Source organism: Neomonachus schauinslandi, chromosome 6, assembly GCF_002201575.2.
Source record: "Neomonachus schauinslandi chromosome 6, ASM220157v2, whole genome shotgun sequence".
In the NCBI taxonomy this organism is placed as follows: domain Eukaryota; kingdom Metazoa; phylum Chordata; class Mammalia; order Carnivora; family Phocidae; genus Neomonachus; species Neomonachus schauinslandi.
In genome coordinates this window covers 72,327,784-72,346,445 of record NC_058408.1, presented here as the reverse complement: position 1 = coordinate 72,346,445, position 18,662 = coordinate 72,327,784, and the positions used below count along the sequence as shown (strand labels likewise).

General features: G+C 36.8%; 1 protein-coding gene across 17 annotated transcripts in view; it reads right to left on the bottom strand.

Moving 5' to 3' along the window:
- Nucleotides 1-18,662, bottom strand: part of PCDH15 (protocadherin related 15) — an 813,949-nt gene that overhangs the window by 149,800 nt on the left and 645,487 nt on the right. For all 17 annotated transcript variants that reach the window (XM_021696071.1, XM_021696072.1, XM_044916450.1 and 14 more), the window contains one exon: nt 18,051-18,163. In XM_021696071.1, the coding sequence (XP_021551746.1) occupies nt 18,051-18,163 (113 nt within the window). The remainder of the gene's footprint in view (nt 1-18,050; nt 18,164-18,662) is intronic.

The window sequence follows — 18,662 nt, the reverse complement described above, 5'->3', positions numbered from 1 at the left end:
ACACACACACACACATACTCTTAGTAATGATCTCTGAGAAAACACACACACACACACACACACTTACTCTTAGTAATGATCTCTGAGAAAACAGTTTCACGTTTTGGCTCATTTACCTACATTGGGGTGGCTCTTTTTCCTTCATAGATGAATTTGTGCACTGGAACTTTTGAAAGGTATGACAGCAAATTTAAAACAGGACCTCTAATGCCTTTATTTGTTATTTTCTATTGATTAGATTCAATCTCTGCAGTATTAAAGAGTCATAGAAAGGTGAGAAATCACCGTATAGAATCTTGACATCTACTAGGATAATCATACAAATAACATCAAAAAAGGAGAAAATAATACATATATAGAGCATTTGATATTTCAATTTTCTACTTCAACAGCTGAATAAATACATCAAATATATGACTAAATAACAAAATATAGGCATAAAATAATAAAAATACACATTCAATATCTGCCAGAATTTTTAGGAAAGAAAGAAGTCATTTTTTTATTGTTATTCATACCTTAGACAAATAATACACTAATGCCATTTATGAAGGAGGGTATATAGTCAGTATTCAATACCATATTACATAAATTCATCACTATTTACAAAGTGGGGGTACTTTATTTTCATTTAAATTTTTGCTAAAGAATTTGTAATATATATATTATTTCTAGATTTATTTTTTATTATGATCAGGATAACTATAAGCAAAATTCTTCACCCAGCAAAATCATTTGGATATTAAGCCAAAGACAGTGAAACAATAAAAAGGAAAAAAAAAAGTTTTCTGGTTTTCTTTAAATATTTTAAATGATGAAATATTTTATTTTTTATTTTTTTAAAGATACTATATGCTGGCTAATTGAACATAATAAAAATTTTTTAAAAATAAAAAAAATTATACCTATAGAATTTAAAAAAAAGATTTTATTTATTTGACAGAAAGTGAGTGAGAGAGAGAACATGAGTAGGGGCAGAGGGAGAAGGAAAGGGAAAAGCAGACTCCCCTGCTGAGCAGGGAGCCCGATGTGGGGCTCGATCCCAGGACCCTGGGATCATGACCTGATCCCCAAAGGCAGACACTTAACCGACTGAGCCACCCAGGTGCCCCAATAATGAAATATTTTAAACACATTTAAATAAGGAACTTACTCTAAGATATAGATCTGATTTCAGATTTAATTAATGTTTAAATATTTTTGTATTTGCTTTTTTAAAAAAAATTACAGATACCATCAACAAAATGAAAAGGCAACCTATGGAATGGGAGGAAATATTTGCCAATCATATATCTAATAAGGGGTTGATATCCAAAATATCTAAAACAAAACAAAACAAAAAACCATCTGATTAAAAAATGGGCGGAGGGACTATTGGGCAGAATAGGCATTTTTTCCAAAGAAGACATCCAGATGTTCAACAGACACATGAAAGGATGCTCAACATCATTCATCATCAGGAAAATGCAAATCAAAACCACACTAAGATATCACCTCACAGCTGTCAGAATGGCTAGAATCAAAAAAAATGAGATATAACAAGGGTTGTCGAGGATGTGGAGAAAGGGGAACCCTCATGTACTGTTGGTGGAAATGCAAACTGGTGCAGCCACTCTGGAGAACAGTACGGAGGTTCCTCAAAAAATGAAAAACAGAATTACTGTATGATCCAGCAATGCCACATCTGGGATATATATACAAAAGGCAAGAAATCACTGTATTGAAGAGTTATTTGTACCCCCATATTCACTGCAGCACTGTTTACCATAGCCAAAACGTAGAAACAGCCTAAGTGCCCACTGATGGATGAATGGATAAAGAAAAAACTATATATATTATATTATATAATATATATTGTACATATATAATTCAGTCATAAAAAAGGATATCCTGCCATTTGCAACAACATGGAGAGACATAGAGGGTATTATGCTAAGTGAAATAAGTCATATAGGGAGGCACGAATCTGTATGATCTCACTTATATGTGGAAACTTAAAAAAATCCTAACTCATAGATACAGAGAACAGATGGGTGCTTGCCAGAATCAAGGGGGTGGGTTGAGAGTGGGTAAAAGGGGTGAAGTGGTCAAAGGGTATAAACTTCCACTCTTATTTGAAAGTTGCTAAGAAAATAGCACTTGAAAGTTCTCATCACTAGAAAAAATATTGTAGCCATATGAGGTGGTGGATGTTAACTAAACTTACTGTAATCATTTCATAATATAGACATGTATCAAATCATCATGTTGTGCACTTCAAACTAATCCAATGTTATATGTCAATCACATCTCAGTAAACCTGGGAAAAAATTATATCTAGGTCTCCCCTACCTAGTTCCTTTATCCATCCCCAGTTATTAAACTTGGAACAAAGTTTAAAAAGCCTGAGAGGTTGTTTTGACAAACAAGACTTCGTGTCAAAATTTCTCCATAAATATGGTAATTTATTATTTAGAATCCATTAGCGAAGGGTTGTAAATATCTATTTACCCAAAACAGATTCACTATGCTTACTATACCTGCCCAGCAACTTGATTTCCCCTTTCTTGAGTAATACCTACTTGACACATTGAGAAATAAAAAATATGTATAATATATATATTATATATATGATAATCATGTAATCCTGAAGCCGTTTGTAAAATTGAGATGTAAATGTCATCATTTGTAATGTGATATGCCCTTCCATGAAATATTTTCCTAAGATATTTTACTTTTCTAATCTAACTGTTCTTCCACTTTTTTGCTGAAGAAGCTAAGAGACTATTGGGTATGGTCAGTAGATTAAAAACAGACCACATTTCTGTACTTTTCCTCTCATCCAGAGGTGGATTTATGTTCCCTTCCTGTGTCTCTAGGTTATTCCCACCATTGCTTTGACCCACAGAAATGAAAGAGAAAGTCATGTGATGTTGTAGCTTCGTTGAAGGCAGAGCCTTGTGGCTTCAGCCATCACACAGGTGGAAGGAGAACTGCCCTGACGTGCCACATGGCAAGTCCCAGTGTCACCGATTTAAGTATGAAAACGACAGAGAAAGCAACATGGTGAGAAAGGCCAGGCCATCCCAGCCGCTATGGCTACAGGATGATGCCCAGGGGACCCTGATCCAGGTAACTCACAGCATCTTCGGAAAATAGAAATTGCTTTTGTCTTTAGTCAGGAAACTTGAGGACAGAGAATAGATAGAGAAATTCATTCTTAGAAGTGGGGTGCCATAGTAAAAACCTAACCATGTGGCATGTGCTGGGGGTCTGATGGGCAGGCGTTGGCAGGAAAACGAGGTGGGGCTGTGAACGGACGCCTGAGGAGGGGTGAGCACAGTGTCAGTAGGAGCCGCAAAGACAATGACAGAATAGTTATTCAAGGTTGGACAGATAGCAGCCTTTGTTGTGCAGTTGCAAAACCCTCAGCAACATTGCCACCTGCAGTCATGTGGAAGACACAAAGTTGGGAACTCATGAGGTGGCAGGTCTGGCTCAGGAGATTTCCAGAAAGAGTTCATTGCCACCTAGAGCTGCCTGATGAAGAGTTCCTCTCCTGTCCCCATCCCGTCACGGCATGGTAGGCAGATGCCTTCAGTTCACAGGTCCTTGAATCAAGAAGAGCTACACCTGAGGGAAGCTGTCCACATTTGGATTTAGTTTAAGTGATGTGATCCTGAGCTTCAACCGTGATGACATCATGGGACAAGACTTGCAGATCTTAACAGCATAAGTGTTTGCTTATTTCTTTGTTCTTGCATGTGGGAGCAATGTAAATAATTGTGGATGAAAGATAGATTATGGTGTATGTTGCCTGTGTGTGTGTGTGTGTGTGTATGAGCGTGTGCATATTAGGGATGGACAGGAGTGACTTTATGGGACTTCGAGCCTCAAACTCAAGATGTGCTGAGGCTTCTACTCTGTCCTGAGGCTGCATGTGGAGATACCTGGCCTTGCCCCGAGAAGGGTGGAAGACTCCAAGAGGAGACAGACCAGACCATCTCCACGGGAATCTCAACCACCACCCCACCCACCAGCCGGATGTGTATTGGCCAAGACAGCCCCGAAATCCCCCTCAGCCTGACTACACTTTAGACAGGCTTCTTCCTGACTCTAGGTCCCTGACCTCTCTTTTCTTACTTTACTTTGGAGAACTCACACTTGTAAATGAAATCTCTGCCTCTCTGAGATATAGATCTCTTTAAAAGTCTCTTGCCAATTTTACAACCTAGGACCATCTTCCTCAAGGACCTGGGACTCCTGCTTTTGGAATGCAATCATCAGGGAAAATAGAGGCCCTTTGTCCCTGAGGTTAGGATCGAGACTTTGGTGGCAATTTCTCCAAATTGTGAAACCATCTCAGTCATGAAGATAGGAAAGGTGGGGGCCCATCAGCAAACACAGGTGGCTGGTCCCTGGGCACCCCAGCTCTTAATAACTCTGCTTCAGCAGAGATGAGTTCAGACTGAGTTCTGGCCTCACTCCCCAACTGCAATAGTCTTGCACAAATTCTTCCTTGCCTGTTTAAATTTGTCCCATTCATGTTGAGCTTTGACAGTAGCATAACTGAGCCTAGGTTACTGGGCAACCCACAGGACCATGAGAACTAGTTAACTGTTGTTGTTTTAAGCTATTCAATTTGGGTAGGGAGTTCTGCAGCAATAGACGATTGATGCACATAGGAAAAATCCCACCTTGAATACAATTCTGGTCACAAATATCCATCCAGGAGTCACCAAGCGTTTATAGGACACTTACCTTGAGCAAAGTACTGCATTTATAGGTACCAAGGATCATATGATTCATACTTGTGACAGTCCCTATTCATGCCCATTGCCCTAGCTTAAATATTATAGGGTGTACCCTTTATTCACATTTAGTGCCCTGTTTTGGGCAATAAATCACATGATCTTCACTAACATTAGACACTATGTGGTTATAGTTAAGAAATCTACATTCTATTTCATGAGATGAAGTATACACATACTCAGGTTTAGTTCTTTCTGCTTTGAATTACACATTTTTGGCATTAATATAGTAATTCCTGCTTTCCCTTGTCTGCAATCGGCTGGTGTACCTTTCCCTGTCCCTCTCTTAGTGTGTGTATATTTGTGTGATTTTGTCTTAAATATGTTGTTTAATGGCATTGAACCACATGTGAAAAGTTTACCAGAAATAACACAGTATGAGAAGAGGATGAAGCAAATAGTACAGCTATTAAGCTCCAAAGCAGTTTGGAGATGGATGACTTCACCATTATAAATTGGTGATAAAAATGCCATGATTGCAAATCAACATTTAAATTGTGTAAAAATCTATTTTCCATGTTGAATGTGGAAGCAGAGTGATCTTCCATAAAACGCCTCTGCTTATATCTCTTGTTTAAAACCATCGTCAGATTCCTCTGTGATAATGAACAAAGTTGGTAATGGGGCTCATAGGAGCCTTCACAATCTGACTCACCAGCGACCAGTCTCACCCAGAGATTCTTATGCTCTATGCTAAGACTTTGATTTTAGAACATTCTATAAACACATGATAAGCAATTTGACTCAGTGTAAAGCTCTTTTTTGTTTGTACTGTTTTCTTGCTCAATAACAATGATCATTTGATTAATTTCTGCCTACCAAGTAGATTATGAGTTCTCTGAGGGCAGAGACCATGTACATTTTGTCCAGCATTATTATTCCTAGTGCACTGTATCTGCTCAATATATATTCATTGACAGGATGAAAAGAAGAACAAATACCATTGAATATAGCAGTCATTTTATCTCATCTGTTCATATTTTCGATGTTTGTTTTCTCTAATAGATCATAAATTATAGAGAGACCATATTTGTGCTTAAATTTAAAACAAAATTAAAAAAAAAGGTTTGTTGAATATATTAATGGACAAAGACGCTGGATGGATTAGTAAACTCAAGGAAAAGTAACTTTAATTTTTCTGCTTTATCTATCTCATCCTGCCCTCAACTGAAATCACAGTTCATAGAACATTCTGGAAACTTTCTCAAAGAAACAAGTGAACTATAGCATCAGTGAGATAGAAACAGGCTTCACCAACAACTTTGGTGTTGGTTCATACTGGACATAGGGAACATCAGCGTGTGGGATTGTATCTCTACACAACAATAGTAGAGGGAGTTATTTTGTTTATGAAGATGGGTCAGTGATGAGATCAAGAATAACAAAGCCATATCCAGTCATGAGAACCATGTCGCTTTAACCATCACATATATATCTGAGGCATTATTGTTTAAACTAACATTCAAACTGAATAGAAATCATTCTCAATGCTGCAACTAGAGTGATATTTCCCCAGGATTTTTTTTTTTTTAATCAAGAAACTGGTGATGGTCTATTAACCAATGATGGTAGAGAAATGGGCTTGTGACATTTTGGATGGCTTAACATCTTTTCCTTCCTCATACCAAAATTTGCTTTTTGGCAATTTCTCCTTTCCATTTCTCTTGTTTTGATAATATGGTAATTGTGTGTCGTCCTTTCACTCAGAAGAGAGGGTTTTGTACCTCATCACCTGGGGGCAGCCACAAGACAGGCAATTAGTGTGGCCTCTTTTGTCATTGTTTATAAACTCCTTGAGAACAAGGCATAAGTCTTAAAATCTTGCATGGCCACCACCTGGGATAAGACTACTAAATAATAATATCACGACATTTATTAAGCAGGTGCTCTGCACTAGGTTCTTCACAAAGCTCTTTCCCTCACATATAAAGTAAGTATTTTATCTCTAGGAAAGCTGGTCTCAGGGAGCTTCAGTAACTTGTCCAAGTTCAACCAATGTCTGATATCCAACAGCCAGGATCCAAACCTTGGTAACTATTGTGTCGTTTTGCCTCAGAAAAGTTTGCATTAACTATTAATAAAATAAAAATAATGTGTCCTATTACATGTTGAACTAAACACTTTCTATAGATATAATGCAATGAAAGAAGAATGGAATCAGTAATCACACTCTTTGGGAAAACTTGTTTCAAATTCTAAACTGCTCAAACTTGAGCCCTTTGTTGTTGGTGACTGGCTTCACTCTGCAAGCAAATGTCAGACTCTACCATAACCTCGAAGATGTGAAGGAGAATTGTACTCCATGTGGATGCTGAGGAAGCCTGGGAAAGCTGGATGAAGGATTGCGAGAGTCAATAGTTAAAGACACATAATCTATTACCTTTGAGGCAAGATTTTAGTAGCACCATAAAAAGACAGGAAATGTTATCTTCAGGTAAAGTCAACTCTCATATTGGACAATAAATCTAAATTAAAATAGTAAACAACTTTAGCAAACAAGTAAGGCTCTCCGCTTATGGATTTATTTTATATTAATAGCATTTCTCTTTTTCATTTTTTGAAACGAAGACGAATAGTTCTCCCTAAACTATGGTATTTATTGATTAAAAAAATCTTTTCTCAAAATCCCAAGTCTAAACTTGTGTGGTTTATATAAGAATAATGGCAATGTTCCTCAATATAAGGTAATTTTAATTCTTTTGAATAATGCAATGCTAACTAGAACTGCTCCCTCACCATTTCCTTGGCCATTTTGATAACATTGTTTTCATTTTTCATAGTATATGAAAATGGACTTCTAGATTTTAAATTATGCTTTTTCTCTGTTTTTGCATATCAGGAGGTGGACTGTTAATCCTTTTTAGTTCTTTATAAAATCTACTCTTTTTATTCTTCAATATAAAGCCTCCTGAGAAACTTATTTTAAATATAAGTTGTATTTAAATTTTTGCACTGTCATTTGTTAGAAGATTAATTCAAATTTATCAGCAAAGTATCAATTTTTTACTTTAACAGGGAAACCGAAAAGATTATTTTCTTTATTCAAGGTATTTGAATTTTTAAAAGATTTCAAGATATTTATATGTATAATATTCTTATTTTGAATTTAATATATTAAATTTGAATAATACTGGAAATTAAATAGGACTCAATATTTTTCTAAGAGTTAGCAAATATCAACTTGTTCGAGGTTCATAAAAATACCCTAGGAACATTTGCCCCTTTTATTTGGTATACATATAAATATACATTTTAAATTTCTGGTTTTTATGGAAATTACATTTTAAAATACATGAATCCTTAAAAATGAATATAAATGTGGCATTACATCATGCAAAGTTTAATAATCAATGCTGATACACTTCCATTTTAAATAAATACCAAAGGTATGTTTATATTGGTAGCATATTTGTTTGGAAAATTTGTAAATAATTGTCTTTGGTAAACTTTTTGATAAATTGTGTGAGGTGTTGCATTTCCCACTCAAAATCAATATTCACATTTAGACTCCATGATCTATTCCAGACATGCTGACCTTTCCATGATATTTACCTCTAGAACCGAGGACAAGTGAGTCCCTGTGTGTTTAGTCCATCATCCTGGGATGAAGGTCAAATACTCTTCTAATGCTAACTCACTTGACCTATAGGAGTCAATCTATTTTTTTTTTAAAGATTTTATTTATTTATTTGAGAGAGAGAATGAGATAGAGAGAGCATGAGAGGGGGGAGTGTCAGAGGGAGAAGCAGACTCCCTGCTGAGCAGGGAGCCCGATGCGGGACTCGATCCCGGGACTCCAGGATCATGACTTGAGCCGAAGGCAGTCACTTAACCAACTGAGCCACCCAGGCGCCCAGGAGTCAATCTATTCTTAAGTAATATGCATTTGAACTACTATTAGGATTTTGATATTTCTGTCTGGAGTAAATGAAATATATATAAAATATATTTTCTGATTATGACACTATGGCTATTTTCCAGATGATTCAAGTAGATAGCTGACTGAAAACCTCTTATCAGATCTGGCCATGTGGTGGCAATGAGAGTGTGCCCTAATAATCTCCAAGTATAGGAAGCACTTTGACCAAGGTTCTCTTGTGCTCTGAAGTCTACTGCTGTTTATATGCAGGTCATACTTCCTAGGGGCTGCTTGCAGATCATCACTGAGAAAAGCAGAGATGTTACAGTGGGTCCCTTCCTGGGAGACAATGAATTTCTCCAATGTCTGTCTATGGTTTGAGGGCTCCCTGATCATCATGCGGAACTTACTTAAATGACACAGCAGTCACTTCAATGACCCAGTAGCCTCGGATGTTCTACACAAACCTCCCTCCCTCTTCTTTTCTTGAGGTCAGAATGAATGTGGTTTGAAGGTCCCCTAGCCTTATTCTGCTTTCTCCTCATTTCACCCACACAAGTATTTTCCCTAAAGAACTTGTTACATCTCATTTTGATGTCTAATTGCTAGAGGAAGGACCAAAACAAACCTAGGACAAGGGGGCTAAATTTAAAAAAGGAGTATTAGGATTTCAAAAGATATGAATTAAATTTAAGATATCTGTGAACATGTAGAAAAACAGGTCTGGGGAAAATATATTTAAAAGATGTTCATATAGAATTTTAATATATAAAGAAATAGGTATAATATATTGACATATTAAAATAAAGATGGATGAATTGAATAGATTTAATATACATTAATTTATGTAGAGACAAAAAAAATCTTGAGGGTTATAATTAGACATTATTTAAATATTTTAACAAGGCAGAAGAGTTTGTTATATGTTGTAAGATATACTAAACTAGTATGAGAAACTGGAATTAACATATCTTTCAGGTTAGCAACCACATGGTTAATATCACTCTTTTTTTCCACATTAATAGCAGACACAGCCAAGTTCACAGAATTCTTTTTCCCAATAAGAACAATCCTTGTCAAGATACCTGCTAATAATTGACCGAAGAGCATTATTTGTCACCTGTCTTAAGTAAGGAGTTTAGCTCAGTTTCAATCAAAGAGCAGCAGAATATGCTACCCCAAAATAGGACTGTAGGAGTTGAGGACATGTCACTCTAAAATATGCCAATTTGGCATTATTGATTATTTTGAGCCATAGGCACTCAAAAAATAGCAAATGTAGAGACATGCTTTCTCTGAGCTCCCCTTACCTGCCTAAAGACAGACTCTTCAAAAGAAACTCAGTTGTCAGAGATTCCCTCCCCAGTAGTTTCACTGATCAGGGAAACTGAATGACCACAGGAAAGGACACCTGAAGAAGACACCACACCCAGACAAACCTTACCACAATCATACCTGCCGTCTATTCATCTAAGAACCCACTCATCTTACCTAAAAATCAGTTACTCTTCCCTGAGAGGCCTACATCACTGCTCCCCTTCCCCTGTTAAGATGTTGTTTAATCCTGAATTCTGAAGCCACCACTTGGCATTACTCATTTTTCCTGGGTATCTCCCATGTATACATGAAGTATACATGTTAATAAACTTCTCTTTTTTGTTCTTTTGTTACTCTGTTTTTTATTACAGGGGTCTCACCTAAGAACTCAGAAGGGCAGAGGGAAAATTAAATTTCTTCCCCAACACAGTTATACTACCTGAAAGAGGAAGGAAATGCTAAAATTGATGAAGGCTCAGAGAGAAATGCATAGAATATAACTTAAAATGAGTTAGAATTAATTAAAATAATAATCTCAGCATAGGAAATGAGTTCCCAATGTCCATAACTATCTAAAGATTGAAGGCATGAGTTCCTTGCCACTGAAAAAGAGACTAGTCAACTTTGCGGCGAGGATATTAGAAAAAGTAAGTATTAAACTATTAGGCTGACTAGGTGATTTCCTATGGTCTGTTTTGTTCATTACATGATATGCCTTTGAAAACAGGATTTTCATTAAGATTAACCTATTTTTTTTTTCTGCTTCCAGTGAGAATCAGACTGTGGGAAGTGGTTTAAATTATGAGATCGCATTTGGATACAGAGATACTTAATCACCTGAATAGTAATAGCTCAAACCAATGATTATGTGAGGAAGGGGCTAGTAGTTGGATTTAATTCACTAAAAAAAGAAAGGAAAAAAAGAATCCAGCTGAAGAGACTTTTGAGAAGGGAGAGGTGTTTTAACAACCAAGGATTAAGAGATGCTATTGACTCTTTAAGAAATTTGTTTCAAGGAAAGGGAGAAAAAAAGAATAGAGAATGATGATTTGAGGTATGCAAACTCTAAGAGATCAAAATTTCTGACATTTCTTTGTCTGTCAAAAAGATAAACTGGAAGACCCACATAAAACTGGAATGATGCATGAAAATGGAAATTTGTTAAAATTGTGAAACGTTGGGTTGTGTGTATGCTTCTAAATAATATGTTTGTTTATAATTGTAGGAATGAATATTACACAGTCTGAAGAGTTATACACTTCCCTAAATTTTGAGAAGAACTCAGTGTTTTCTGGAAAATATAAGTGTTCATCCAATGACAAAGAGATGAAGCAAATTGATATCTTGATTCTCCATTTAACCTAATTAAATGACTCAAGGAGAGACTGAAGAGGTCATGAAATGAATGAAATAAGTGTTTCAAGTATTACAACCACCAAAGGGACCAAAGAGAAATAGGCATACACTCATCTTAAGAATTACTGTAAATCTGGGCATTATAAAAGTACACATATATCTGTATGGGGTAAATAGCTTTCTCATTATGAGATTCCTCCCTTACTTAATAATTACTTGAAGTCGGCCCATCAGGGGACAACTTCAGTTCACAGGATTTGAGGAAAAACAAAATCAAATCTTCTTTCAACACATAGAATGTATTCCAATGTTGAAAATTATAAATAAGAAAATAATGTGAGAAATTTCTCCTCTAGTCTTGACAGGCTAAATTATTTCCCGTAATATAGGGTGGTCTTTGTAAAATCTTTGAATAACTTTACAAACCTCATTATTTCTTTTTCAAAGAACCATTAGCAGAGAGTGAAGAAGTTTTTAGATAGGAATAAGAAAGAGAGACATAACAATATGTGAAAGGAGGGTTTGGCTTTTTGTTAAACTGCTACTTTCACATTGGTTAGCTACCCTGCTAATTATCTGTCATCACAAACTTAGCTGGCAGTCAAGGAGGCTTTTCCTTTAGTAAATATTAAAGGATTTACTCTGATGTTTATTATTTGTTGGTTCCTACTTGTACTTTTATAATTTTAGAAAAGGTAATGATAGGTCTATTTTTGCACTCCGGCAACCAGGCAATTACCAGTAGCTCGAAATTTAAACGTTTTTAATTCTGTGGAGAGAAGAATGGATTTTGTTTCTCTATATAGAACTGGTACACTGGAAAATGTTTCACCAAATAGTAAATGCCTCCTCTCAGATCTCTTGGATGGTCTCCACAAAGTGAGTTTACATAAGCTTGTCTACTCTCACACTCTCCTTCCTTTCCTTTTCCTTTTTTTCCTCCCTTTCCTTTTCCTTGTGATCAAGACAATTAAACTCCTCTGGAACATGGAGAGAGTAATGAATTATAATCAGATAACCAAACGTTAGCTTGAAGTCCAGAAAGGTTTCGTTTGGAATATGTAATATTAACATTTGATATGCTGAAATCACTAGAAATAAAACATTCAAAACATCCATCGGAGATTTTCTTTGAATTCAAACAAAAAAAGGTATGCATTCTCTTGCTATTTTAAGAAGGCATTCTATTTCACCAATACATATTTAAGAATAAAAATGTTTCTGTACTATTCCTTCATAGGTTCATGTACCCAATCTTGTATGTTCTTAACATAAACCAAGTCATCTTAAGATGCTGTAATGAGAATCTGTAACTTGTCTGAAACTGCATGTTTAATGTGCTAATTATCTACCAACACTATTTTCCCTTTTTCCCCAATAGGAGAGGTGGAACTGAGATACACTGCCTAGCAAGGGAAGCATTCATCCACCCTTTCAGAGCTGGCTGTAGACGTTTGCCTGGAGTTTTGGGAAAGAACCTGAGCTGAGGTGAAATTTGCAAGCCCTACCTCACTTGCTTCAGGAAATCTCTGGGTGTGGACTTCTGCCCTTTTCCCCTTTCCAGGACTAAAATGGCAATCACTGGGATTATTCTGAAACACAATGTTTAGGATGCAAGACCTTAAGTTGCCCTGGGTCCCTGATGACAGCATGGAAGAGTTGCATGAAGAGTTACCACCACATGAAACACTCATTTTACACTCTCATGTGAGCCAAAACACATGGGTTCTTTTTCTCAAAACTATTGAAATATAAGGGTTTCTTTCTACACCAGCCTAGCCTACCCTAACTAATCTTATTATCCAAGATTTGGATTCACTATTCCAAAAGCAAGATAATTGGGTTAGGAGAGGCAGTCAGTTTAAGAATCCAGTTCAATATTCTACAATGTATGAATATTTTATCTTTAGAGCCTTTCTTCACACCTCGTCATTTGTTGAAAACTAGTTTTTCCTAAGGAATTCAAGAGTCACTATTGGAATGAAGGCATTCTCAAGATGTATAAATAACATTTACCCCAGCTTGCAAAACCACTTCTCTTGGATCCCTACTTTCCATCTGCAACCCACGAGCATCCTTTCCCCACCCCCAACAGGGACAGGAATCTTGCTTATCATTTGGTGTCCCCCCCAAACTGGCACATGAGAAAGTTTTTCCACCAGGAGCAACTTTGTAATGGAAGTAAAATTTCACCTCTACCCTTTCAGGGTTTTTAGGCTGGGTCTAAGTATGAAACTGCCACAAGTCAGATGAGTAGGAGAAAACATACACATTTATATAAATTGTATGTGACAGGAGAGCCCTCGTGAGGAAATGAAGAGTCAGAGAAATGGCAAAACCCACATACTTTTGTATTAGGATGAACAGAGACAGGCAATTACGGAAAAGTAAACTATAGAAGGAGGTTGAAGGGAGCTGTGAATTGTTTTAACAAGGCCTGTCTGTATCGCTTCTCCTGGCTTTGACTCCCATTAAAGAATGTGTTTTTCCTCCTGGTACAGAGAAGGTATCGTTCACATGAGAGTTTATAGGTCCTGTTTTGGGGAGTAAAAGGGGAGATCAGAAAATCTTTTTTACAGCTGCTGTTTTTTTAAGCACTGTCAGCTCAAAATATTCTTTATGCCCAAGTGGCATATTCTGCCACCCTTTGACTCCAACACAAGGGAATTGAGGTCTAATAACATATGTAGCATCTTTGGGAGTTATGTGCATCCAGTCGAAGCAGTTAATGATATTGAAAAAAAAATAAATATATTTAGGACATTCCTAGTTAGGTAGCACTCTTCCAATCTGTGATTCAGAGGCCTGGGCTCCTCTCATATTCCTACAATTGTCAACATATGGCTCCCAAGGGTCTCTGGGTGTGTTTTCCATTTCATGCGTCCATACAGGGAAAGGTTAAATCAGGCCAGGAAACAGTGCAGACCATTCTGTTCCACATTTTATTGGCCAGAACTCAGTCCCATGGCTCCATCTAGCAAGCGGGGCTGGGGAATGGAGTCTAGCTATGTGTTCAGAAGGACGAAGAAAGGAGCAGGAGGTATCCAGACTCTGGTATATATGTCAAAAATCTTCAAGAGAATTGAGAGGTAATTGATGAAGGTCAGCCTTAGGTCTTTTATCTTTTTTTAAAATAGTTCATTCCATACTTTAGGTCAAATGTAAGCTTCCTTAAATATTTAAAATCAATTATTAGGACTTATTCAAAATATAGCGTCTTCTGCCAATGTTTGATACGACTTTTTTATTATTCAAGTTTTCTAAGTATCTGATAAAAAAGAAAACAATCCCGTTCAGTGCCCAAGTCCTACTGAATCTATTATGCCAATTAAATCAATTCTGAGGACTTTCTTCATAAACTGTAGGATGCAACAAGATTACCAAATTGTTTTTATGTGTCAGAGTAACAAATGGACCAGGAAATCAAGGGCATTATTTGCAAATGTTAGACATGTTCTTCTGGAAGGTCAAAAATTCTTCCACATGTGCTCATGTGACTCCTCTTAATATTAGCACCAAGTAATTGGCAGTGTTTTTCTTCTTTCAGTTAACAGCTTTATTAATAGAATCTATTTGTAGTTCGTAGTTCTATGCAGAGAAGGTAACACATGGTAGATAATTCATTGAACAAACCATTTTTATTTTTAAAAGTGGCATAAACAAAGGCAATTTTAAAAAGAAACCTAAATGAGCAATGCCCTGATGAGATCTATGACCTTGGCCTGAATGCCACAATATTGTAGCCAGAAGAGTTAACAAGCAATGTGCTACGGAAGTCTGGAGGCATACCGCTATTAGTAGGAAATGAGCTGTGGATGAAAGCCAGGAGAAAGGGGACTCCATTTACTCAGTTTTTTCACAAGGACAGTGTTAGGCACCACCACTCTCTGTCTTTGGGGCCTCCAAGGAAGGATTGCATGGGATGAAAACTCTGGAAGAACACACATGGGAATTCTGTTCGGCTGAAGGTCCGAGGGATTTTTGGACCCACCCCAAATAGTAGGTGCATTTTTTGTGAGCATCAAATCCAAATAAGTTGGTGAGCAACACAGTGAGTTTATATCCATTTTGGTTCTTGAGAAGCCACCATGAACACGTCCAGGGAAGGTCTCTAGAAGCAAAAACCTGCATGTCCCATAGCAAAGAACTGGAGTTCACAGATTACCATGCCAAGATAAAAGGAAGGTATTGGTAACAATGGAGAGAAGGAAGAAAAGCGTCTTTCAAACAGACTGACCAGGAATTCTTACTGTTTTATTTTATTTTATTTATTTTTTAAAGATTTTATTTATTTATTTGAGAGAGAGAGAGAGACAGAGATAGTGAGAGAGCACAAGTGGGGAGGAAAGGGAGAAGCAGGCTCCCCACTAAGGAGGGAGCCTCATGTGGGGCTCGATCCCAGGACCTGAGCTGAAGGCAAATGCTTAACCTCCTGAGCCACCCAGGCACCCAGAATTCTTACTGTTTTAAATAGAGTTTACATCTCAGTGGTTTACATATGTGTTATGTAGAATTTTCTGATAAAATTACATTAATTCATTACTTGAATATTGTAAAGGGAGCTTTTCTTTAAAGGTTTTATTTATTTATTTGAGAGAGAGAGAGCAGAATGCATGAGCAGGGGGAGGGGCAGAGGGAGAAAATCTCAAGCAGACTCCCCACGGAGCATGGAGCCCAACGCAGGGCTCGATCCCACAACCCTGAGATCATGACCTGAGCTGAAACCAACAGTGGGACGCTTAACCGACTGAGTTACCCAGGCACCCAAGGTAGCGTTTTATAAAAGGAAAACACTACTTGGTTCAGTGTGGTAAATATTCCCAGACACTTTATCTGTCTCCTCTCTCAGTATCAGCCCTTGCTCTAAAACTTAACAATTCTTAGTTAGTTCTTAGAAATTATCAAAGCAAAAAAAAAAATTATCAAAGCAATATAAATCTAAATTTTAGAATACGACCAAGTGTCATATGAAATCTTCATTTTTCTTGAGCCTCAAAGAGCATCATTATGTAATATCTAATTTGTCTCTACATAGACTAAATTACTAAAATATCCTAGAAATCAATACATCCTCCCATATTGTTTTTTTATACGTCTAAATATGCTAATTTGAGGCATTTAACATCTTTCCATATTTTGGTGGCGTGGCTAAGCTGTATTTTCTTTTCCAGAACGGCTTTTATGCTCTTCATGTTTAAACATGGTGAGGTGTTTCTCCAACACACTTGCTTAGCACTGAGCTCCTACCATTGTGTCTTCAGACTGTATTGTATTGTTCATATAATGTTTAGTGTCCACGCATAGTTGTGAGCCTCTGGAGCTCCAGGACTGGATGCCATTTAATGCTATGTCCAGAAGAAGGAAATAGTAAATAAGTAGTATGTAGTGAGTCTCCTTCAAATATTTGTGGGGAAACTTCTCTTATGGGTTCTAATATTCTAATACAAGTACATTCATGTTTTCACTTAAAGAAAATAATATCATGAAAGAAAGTTCTATATTTTCAGAAAAGCATTATAAATCTTTCACTCATATGTGATCATGAAGCAATCATAAAATACAGTACATTTAATTTTATTATTTTTAAAATAAATTTTTCACTTCCTAAGAATATCTATCTATCTATCTATCTATCTATCTATCTATCTATCTATCTACCTATCTACCTATCTGCACACGTGCTGTGGACTGAACTGTGTCCCCCTAAAATCAATATGTTGAAGCCCTTAACCCTCAATGGCATGGTATTTGAAGATGAGGCCTTTGAGAAGTAATTAGATTTAGATGAGGTCATGAGGGTGGGGCCCTAATCTTGGGATTGGTGCCCTTACAAGAAGAGACACCAGGGTGCTTGCTTTGTCTCACTCTCCTCTATGTGCGGACTCAACGAGGATGCAGACATCCGCAAGCCAAGAAGAGGGCTCTCACCAGAACCTGACCATGGTTGTGCCCTGACCCCAGCCTTCCAGCCTCTGGAACTGTGATAAAATAAATTTGCGTTTGAGCCACCTGGTCTGTGGGATTTTGTGACGGCACCCAGACTTAAGACAGTATATATACTAGTTTGATAGCTATAATACATAATATATATCATACATATAAACACACACACATACATTCTCTCTTTCTCTTTCACTGATTATTTGAGAAATATTTCAGATTCGTGTCAAATTATGGATATGGCAATAACAAGAAACTAAATGTCTACTACTTCTTGCTACTGAGATTATTAATTAGTTGCAGTTTAAGCCCCAAAATATAATGTTTTATTTTTCAAACGTTACATTATTTTTAAAGATTTTATTTATTTATTTATTTTAGAGACAGAGAGAGAGACAGAGAGAGAGCCAGCAGGTGGAGGGAGAGGGACAAGCAGATTCTGCACAAAGTGCAGAGCCTCATGAGGGGTTCGATCTCACCACCCAGAGATCATGACCTGAGCCGAGAGACGCTTAACAGACTGAGCCACCCAGGTGCCCCAATACATTAGTTACTTTTAAAAGCTCCATTATTCATGAAAGCATTACTAAAACTGGTATTTTTAGACTAAATTATCATTTTGACTATATTAACTTTAAAGATAAATGTAATATTATGCTAATTTAGAAAAACTTAAATGAGAATTGGAAGGCTTCATTGATCAATTCAAATCGCCTCAGTTTTGAGAGGCCAAAACAGAATAACACAAAAAACTGTTACATATTACAAAAACCGATAGGAACCAGTACCTATATTCCTCTTGCGTGAAGCGTGGGATTTCTCCAGGATGTAAGACAAGAATTTTCACTGTGGCGCTGCTGGACATCACAGGCTCACCATCATCAAAAGCAACAACCACCAGCTTAAAAAGTAATAAAAATTCATGTTAAAGATGATTAACAAGAAGAAAGTAAAGCATCTTTTTTTTAAAAATATATAAAGCATCATTTTTAATCACTGGACTGCTTGGCTCCAGGAGGGGAGCAATGATCACTTCCTCACTGTCTTTCAGGGAGCAGGCTCTAGATGAGGGTATGTTACATAGATTCTCACTTACTCTTCACAACAATACCACCAGGTGGGTGTTTCATTTTCATTTCCTAGACAAGAAAACTCATAAATGCTATGATAAAACACTACCAGTAAAACAGGTACATCTCTCCAGTGATTAAACTGATCTCTCCTCCACAGTCCCACTGGTGCCCACAGTAAAAACATGGGCCATTATGAGCACCGACACTTATTTTAAAAGTGTTAAATTCAGTCACATCGATAGCAAAGAGCTAATTAGCTTCCTTATAAAAGGAAATTAATTTTTCCAGTGAATTAATTGTCTGCAAGATTATAGGGCAGAAATACTT